At 37.9% G+C, this 8214-nt stretch overlaps 1 protein-coding gene across 2 annotated transcripts; it reads left to right on the forward strand.

The window, feature by feature from the left end:
• Positions 1 to 1585: 1585 nt before the first annotated feature.
• Positions 1586 to 7773, forward strand: LOC145601006 (cyclin-dependent kinase G-2-like). 2 transcript variants are annotated; one of them, XM_081656904.1, is made up of 7 exons: positions 1586 to 3656; positions 4123 to 4258; positions 4430 to 4518; positions 4708 to 4819; positions 4909 to 5015; positions 5125 to 5761; positions 6672 to 7773. In XM_081656904.1, the coding sequence occupies exons 1-6, from the start codon at positions 1882 to 1884 to the stop codon at positions 5222 to 5224; spliced, it is 2319 nt and encodes a 772-aa protein (XP_081513030.1). In that variant the 5' UTR covers positions 1586 to 1881; the 3' UTR covers positions 5225 to 5761; positions 6672 to 7773. The 2 variants fall into 2 exon arrangements, with proteins under 2 accessions (XP_081513030.1, XP_081513031.1); XM_081656905.1 differs by lacking the exons at positions 5125 to 5761; positions 6672 to 7773 and adding an exon at positions 4599 to 4621 and having other exon boundaries at positions 4909 to 5016.
• The last annotated feature ends 441 nt before the right edge of the window (positions 7774 to 8214 follow it).

The raw sequence follows: 8214 nt of genomic DNA on the forward strand, positions 1-8214 counted from the left end.
AATTTAGAGCGTTGTGTCACGGGACGAGTGCAGATTATCCGTACGAAGCCTAAATCCCCGAGGCTTGATCCAGGCCAGCCTTCCCCATATGCGCAACAAGCTAATGAATAGAGGAAACAACACACAATGACACTTACTTGCACCACAAACACATGCATCAGTAACACACACAAGCATAGGACATTTGCCTCATATGGGACTTGTGCCAAGACATCAGGGAAACTACCGGCACTGACAGTTTGCTTCAATGCTACATAAATTATGCTATTTTGGTTGTTTGATAAAGAGTTGGTAGTATTCACTAAGCTTGTTAAGCTCAAGCTTTATCCATCCTCTACTTTCTAAAAAGTTGGAATAGGGCTTTGTCCTAAAGTTACTAAAATAACCACCATTTCCCGCTAGATTTCCACTATATTTGAATACTTATTTGTCATTTTGCATGTTCAGATAATTCAAAAAACTTTGAATGGTTTGACTAGTTGGTTTTATACTTTGTTTGTAGATTTTGTACCTGTTGTTTAAGTAAAGTTGGATGTGTTATATGCGCCTAATATTGGTTTGTATTTGAATCCTATAATGAAACTTGTAACATTAGTATGACTTACATTGTTAGACGAACAAAGAAAAGAGATAAAAAAATCGCAGATGTGTGGAAAGAAAGAAGAAGAAAAAGAATCGTCGCCACGTGGACTAGAAGCACGACTCACGCATGAGCATAATCACGGTTCTTAAGGACCTTTGTTGAACTTCAAAACCCGTAAAGGTTATAAATTTGTTTAATAAATCTTGATCTTGCCAACAATTATCAAGCAACAAACTTTATGTACTTCCTCTATTTTTAAAATGCATCACTTTCTATGTATAGAGTTTTAATTTAGATGCACCACTTTCCTTTTTAGTTTCCCTCATGTCACATAGTTCTTTTCCTTTAATTCTCATCTCCAAAAATCACTTAGGAGTAAGTGATTTTGAAAAGTTCTAGTTCTACTTCAGCATGGATTACTTAGTTTTTCTAGATGACCTATTTACGGTTTAAGGTAAGCAATTTCCACATCCAATTAAGTACCGTTCACAATCACTCTTGAAACTCAAAATACATATCATGATTCATCAATATCAAAATCAATAATTCAATACAAGTGCATTAGTTAGGATTATTTTAGGAAAAATCGCAAAATAAAATCTTAAAAAATAATTAAAAGCAATAATTGGTAGAATTTGTTATATACACCCGAGTCTCAATAATTGGAGGATCCATCCATCGATCCATATTCCTGTTCCATAAGGTAAGGTCGGGTGTCAATCAAAGTTTCACATTCACAGAATAAGCGTCGACTCACACTTTACGGTGACATCCTTCGCTTTTTCTCTCGAGATAATTCTATCTTCCCCTTTTTCTCTCTCCTCCTCCGGTAAACCCTAATTTCTTCATCACTTTTCCACTCTCAGATTTTGATGAATTTCTTCTAGGGTTTCTATTTCATCAATTTCATAATTTTCACTTTTTTGGCATTGATTTGAATTCATTGCTCGACGAACGAGTTTTCAAGCTTCGGAGCTGACGAATTTGCTGATAAAGGTCCGCCTTTGCTATTAATTGCTCCTTTTTATTTGTGTTTCTTTGTTTTCATGTTGAATTTCGATTTATTTTCTCAGATCTATGTGAGTGCAAGTTGGTGTAATTTTTGATTTCTAGGGTTTTTGTTTTAGGAAGTTTGATTTGGTTATGTTCATCTAAAACACAAAAAAATTAGAAAAAATTGTTTCTTTGTGTGTTCGCCTTTGAATTGCTGGTCGGCTGAAGGTATATAATTAGGGTTATTGAGGATTAGGTTGTAATTGAAATTGTTTTCCGAGTAAAGGGGTTTTTTGCTTGAATTTATGGCTGCTGGAAGGAATGGGGGGTACCACGAAACTGAATATAAGGAACGCAGCTCGGATTATGATACGGCGAGGCGAGATAAAGCTTATTCAAAAGGTGAATATGATAAAATTAGGAATGGTAATCAGGTTAGGGATCGGGAGATAATAAGGGGTAGAGACAGTATAGCTAGGGTTAGACAGAGAGATATTAGGGAAAGGGACTTTGCTAACGGCGGTGATTATCGCTCGTCTTCAAGTAAAAGTGATTCAGGGGGAAGTGGGGTTGGTGGTGGTGGTGGTGGTGGAGGGGGAGGGGGAGGGGGAGGAGGGCCTAGGAGATGTGGGAATTCATCGAGGATTACGGATCGTGAGCCTGGTGAATTGTCTAGTGAGGATGGGTCTGAGAGTGCTGTCGATTCAGAATCACGGTTTGGAAAGGATATTGAAGTGTCGAAGATGGATAATGGGGCTCAGTCCTCTCCTCTGGCTACTAAGAAAAGAAAGTTTTCTCCTATAGTATGGGATAGAGATGACAAGGGTGCTACAGATGCATCAAGAAGTAGATCTGTATCCACTGCTGCTTCCCTTCCTCCTCAGCCTGTTCGGAAATCATACCAGCAGTCTCCTGCCACGATGCGTGTAGAGAGTAAGGAGGTATCTCCTGTTAAAAGTGATGAGCCACATGAAGACGTTGAAGTTTCTCTTGTTGATCCCTCTGTGGAACAGGATCGTTTGTATGATGATAATGTATCTGAGTCTCCTGCAAATCATCGTTCTTCACCATATCAGGAGACACATTGGGGGAATGGCAAAGGGGCTGAGCATGTAGATGATGAGGACTACATTCCCACCAGGCACATATCAGCCTCTAGGTGGGCAGGTAATGCTAATTCTCCGGCCGATGAAGGTGAGATTTCAGATGATGATATAATGCGGAAAAAGAGGAAGAAGATGCCTTCCTCTGAGTGTCTAGATACTAGGAAGAGCAGGAAGTCATCTAGTCCAGATGCTGGAGATGGTGCAAGAGAGGTTTCTGACGTAGCTAAGGGAAGATTATCAGATTCTGATGGAAGCATGCAAAGTAGACCTTCCACTGGAGATCGTGATCTTCAAAATAATAAGGATAGGGAGGATGATATTGAGGTAGATGATAGATACAATGACACTGACTCTAGCCTAAGCCCCATAAGAGCTGACTCCGATGATGAAGATTATTCTCGTGAAACACCTGAACCTCCAGTTGCTCCTAAAAGAACAGTGAATATGCTTCAGGGTTGTAGGAGTGTGGATGAGTTTGAAAGACTGAATAAGATAGACGAAGGAACTTATGGTGTAGTTTACAGAGCTAGAGATAAGAAGACTGGAGAAATTGTAGCTTTGAAAAAGGTAAAGATGGAGAAGGAAAGGGAGGGCTTTCCATTGACTTCTCTGAGGGAAATTAACATTCTTTTGTCACTGCACCACCCGTCCATTGTTGATGTCAAGGAAGTAGTAGTTGGAAGCAACCTTGATAGTATCTTTATGGTTATGGAATACATGGAGCATGATCTTAAAGCGCTTATGGAGACCATGAAACAGCCATTTAGTCAGAGTGAAGTTAAATGCCTCATGCTTCAGTTATTAGATGGTATAAAGTATCTTCATGATAATTGGGTCCTTCATCGTGATTTAAAGACATCAAATTTGCTTATGAACAACCAGGGTGAGTTGAAGATATGTGACTTTGGATTGGCTCGTCAATATGGGAGTCCATTGAAGCCATATACTCATTTGGTTGTCACACTTTGGTACAGGTGAGCAGCAAAATTCTAATTCTTGTATGTAAGACTGTTGATTTTTTTACTTTTTATTTAATTATAGTGGAGAATCTCTTTTCTATGCTTGTTCTTTCTATATTATTTTGGTGGACTTATCCTCTATATTTCTCTCTCTTCTAAGATTTCAAATTTAGTAAATTATTATATTTCAAGAACTTATATTATGGCTTATGCAGTAATGTTTCTCGGTGGTTCTGCTTCTGGATGCTTGTGTATGACTTACATATGAGTATCTCAATTTTTGTTATCTGGTAGCTGCTGTTCAGAGCATCATTGCTTTTAGTTGTTACTCTGAGATTCTGTCTAATTTACTTATGTGCTGTTTGATCATTGTCAGTTAGTAGTTTTGTAAAGTTTGTGAGGTTTAGATCTTCCATGGCCATTGATCATGGTTATATGGTGGGGGTTAAAATCTCATTTGTTCCTCTCTTTTCGTTGGCAGGTCACCGGAGCTTCTGTTGGGTGCAAAGGAGTATTCAACAGCCATTGATATGTGGTCACTCGGTTGCATTATGGCTGAGCTCTTGTCAAAGGAGCCTCTTTTTAATGGCAAATCGGAATTCGATCAACTTGACAAGGTACATCCATTTGTTGAACGTATGTACTTCAGAATTTGGTCTGCTCTTGATTCAGACGAGTGTAGAATTTGTATAGCTAGGATGCCTAGGAAATAGGAATTATTGCTGGTTGCTAGTTGTTTTTCTTTTTGACACTTATCTAGTTATTGATATTCTTTTTTCTATTGGCAGATATTCAGGATCCTTGGCACACCAAATGAGACAATATGGCGTGGTTTTTCCAAGTTGCCTGGAGTGAAGGTCAATTTCGTGAAGCACCAGTAAGTTCTTCGTAAACTATCACTTAAGACGTGTTTACCTTTGCTTCAAAGTTTTCTTATTCTTTGCGCTCTTTTCCCAGGCTTCCAGCTTTGGGTGATTCTGGTCTGGCTATCTGGCCTCATTGGTACACTTGTAGTGACAAGGGCACATACTTTTGTAATGAATAACTATTCAACTGTCCTTTTCAGGTATAACCAGTTGCGCAAAAAATTTCCAGCCACGTCATTTACCGGATCTCCTGTCCTCTCTGATGCTGGATTTGACTTGTTGAACAGACTTTTAACTTATGATCCTGAAAAGGTATTTTTCATTATAGGAAGTAATAAAACATTACTCTTTTGCTTGGTGTTTCGTAACAATTTCTGACTGCACTTCTCTATTGGCTGCAGCGTATCACAGCAGATGCTGCTCTAAACCATGAATGGTTTCATGAAGTTCCTCTTCCCAAGTCAAAGGAATTTATGCCTACGTTTCCTGCTCAACATGCGCAAGACAGGTATCATGATTTTTGAAATTGCATATCTTCCCTATTGCTCATTTATTGGCTGTTATTTTGGTGTTATTCTTTTTTTTTTTTTTTAATATCTATGTTATGGGACTGGCAGGCGAGTGCGCAGGGTTCTGAAGAGTCCTGATCCCTTGGAAGAGCAGCGCAGGAAGGAATTGCAGCAAGCAGAATTGGGGACTGGCGGTTTGTTTGGGTAGTAACATAGGCCCTATTGCAGACTTGAGATTTTTGTGCTCCATGATTTTTGCCAATGCCAACAATTGGGACATGCATGAGGTGAGGGAGATGGATTCAACACAACTTGCTAAAGAAAGGCTTGTGAGACTGTCATTCATGCTGTTTTTTAGCAGGCATGTTTGATGAAACGACTGGAGGGATGTATTTTTTGCCTATGCCACAAGATCTGTAGCAGTCATGTTATCTTCCAGCTTTGGTGATAGGATGCATCACAGCAGTGCTTGCATCATAAGGTGTGGCATAATGGCTTTACTTTTTAGAAAGATGAGATTCAGCTGAATCGTGTGTATGTAAAGTAATTTGAATTTTTGATTTGGAACATTGTAAACATTTCTTTTAGATTTTGGTTTTAATGACCAAACTACTATGGATTTGTCACAAATTTCTTTTTCTGCATAATTTAATATTGGAATTGTGTTTGCAAGAGGTGGTTGATGTAAAGCGGAGGGAACGTTCTTTGCTTTTCATTGACGAGCATTTTACAAATTAGAGAAAAGGTAATGTGCTCTCTAGTATATCTAAATTAGAGAAAAGGTGCTTGTGTGGATACTTCTTGCTAAAGCACATTTGTTTGTAAACGTGCATACTAGTATACCTTATTTGGGGATTAATTCATCTGTATCTCTGGGGGTCTGGTCCTGTTCTCTTGTGTGGACGTATATATTATGCAATTATGTTTGTGCTGTATGGCAGTGAATATTTCAGGGGAGCAATCATATGTATCTTGAGGGTGCCATGGGCTTTTTTTAACTCTGTAGTATGTTCTTATGTAAATTCTTTAGTCTGGATAAGCCATTTTCTGGCCCTGTACAAAGCGTAGCGGCCCCCTTCACAGATGAATGAGAACTTGACACTTCCTTTTCAGCTCTGTAGTGGTTGATTTAGGAATTCATAGTGTTATTGTTTTGTTGGAATTATCGACTAAATTGTTATAAAATTTGAGGATAAAGAGCTTATCAAATCTGCTGTAACTTGTCAACCGAAGCTGACCTATCTAGTTCATGTCATGAATGAAATTCTAGCTGTAGGATAAATATATATATTGATCAAGCTCTTTCTTCCAATGCCAATGTTTGTTGGCATTTTGTTCCTTGTAAATGCAAGAAGTTGGTTATGCGGTCCTTTGCAGCAGAAGTCAGTTTGTGTTCCAAAGTTTGGGATTTGTTTTGCACAAGTACTATATGTGATCAGAAGAGATTGCCTTGCAAGTTTCTTATTTGTCCAAGTGCTTGTATGCCTCAAACTGCCAAAGTTTCCTTTTACCTGCGCTGCTAATTTTCTTCTTTGTTAGTCTTTTGCTACCAATTCTAGTAGAGGTCTAGATATGTTTTTCCATTAATTTGTTGCATAATAAATTCATGACAGCTCCTGAACTTTTATGACTTTTCTCTGCGAATGTCACTGCAGTACTTAAAGCCAGCAGGTTGAGGAGGTAGAAATCCCAATTGTAATTTGGTTCATCACAAAATGTGTAGCTCGAGACCATTTAGAGGTACCTTACAACTCTCATGTTTCCATTTATAGTTTCTCTCTTGGGTAACTTCTGTTTAACATCTTTGGAGATAATATTTAAGAAGTATTAATTCTGACAAGGTTACGAGAATTCTTGAGAAAATGCTAATTAATGTTCTGCCCTCCAACCTTATTACAAGAGGTTATTACCTAATCTTGTTAATATCAAGCTAGATCACACCTTACCAGAAAAATCTAGACTAGGCCTGACCAAATATTTTTTACTTTTTTCTTACAAAAGGTCTTTTATTGCATATTTGTAAAAATTATGAAAATTAGATATTCAGAAAATGCACTTTGAGGAGTTTCTAACAAGACCTCACTTGAGATATTTTTCCTTTAATCTGGTGGCAAAGTACATTCAAAGGTCAGTCAGATTAGGAGATTAGACTAGACCAGATCAAGTCAGAATGATTCAGAAATGTACACCTTATTTCAGTTGTAGATACAAAGCCTAATTAGTTGCTAGTACTTTCGAGGACTATTGAAAAACTACTGTGAGTCAGTTGTCGACTTAAGCATTAAAGCTAAATTCCTGTGTGAGATGTAGCCCTCCACTGTTGGCTGTATGTGGTTGATTTATGTGATATGGCACCTCATCTCTGTGTGAAATTTTTGTGTCTTGTTAATACCGACTTGAGATTGGAATATGGGCTGCTGTCCTTGTAAGTCTTCTTTGTTTAAATGTAGTAAGACAGCTCTGGTGAGTTGATATGAGGAGTCTTCTGTATACAACTATATATTGATGGTGCAAGTATGTACTGGTATTTATTAAACCATTGGTGGAACTATTTTTGGACTAGGATTTGGAAGATTGTTACAGGTTATTTACATTATTTCAGTTGGTTAGTGGTATTTTTGTCCCCCATCTCCATGCTACTTTGCCCATTCGGTGTATGTAGCATGGAAAGCCATGAGAAATCTAAAGGGAGATAGTATTCTACAGAGAAATAAGAACCAATATAAGTCAAAGACCCCCTGATCCAAATTACTTATCTGAAATTGCCTAGCTCACAATGAGTTTTCTGCGTTTTAGACTTGTCTACTTGCTTTTATTTCAACTCAATGGAGTTGGGTGTATTTTATTTGGTCTGCATTTGTAATTGTCCATATATATTCTGTTTCATCCAGAATTGTTCTTCAGTTATAGTGTCATTAACTGTGAAGCAGTATGGTCTCCTTCAAATTAGCCTATCTTTCTTGCTGTATATAGGAACCCTGTAATGGACAACAGGGTTCTTTTATTAGATATGATGGCTATGTTTCGATTTCTTTAAAATTTTGCATGTTAGAAGGGCGTGTAATATTAGATGGGATACCGGTAGTAGTTCAGAACTCGATTATATTGGTACGTTTCGGTATAGTATCTTAGACTTAGCGGAGATTAGTATGCTATAATAATTACCCGACTGCCCGTCCTCTCTCTCAAAATATATAT

This window comes from Chenopodium album, chromosome 21 (genome assembly GCF_948465745.1).
Source record: "Chenopodium album chromosome 21, dcCheAlbu1.1, whole genome shotgun sequence".
Taxonomy (NCBI): Eukaryota; Viridiplantae; Streptophyta; class Magnoliopsida; order Caryophyllales; family Amaranthaceae; genus Chenopodium; species Chenopodium album.

Bases quoted from the DNA above. Each gene is read 5' to 3' on its own strand.
- LOC145601006 (XM_081656904.1), top strand. From the start codon at position 1,882: ATGGCTGCTGGAAGGAATGGGGGGTACCACGAAACTGAATATAAGGAA. The intron at 4,259-4,429 runs GTACATCCATTT...TTCTATTGGCAG, and splicing joins AATTCGATCAACTTGACAAG to ATATTCAGGATCCTTGGCAC. The intron at 4,519-4,707 runs GTAAGTTCTTCG...TGTCCTTTTCAG, and splicing joins GTCAATTTCGTGAAGCACCA to GTATAACCAGTTGCGCAAAA.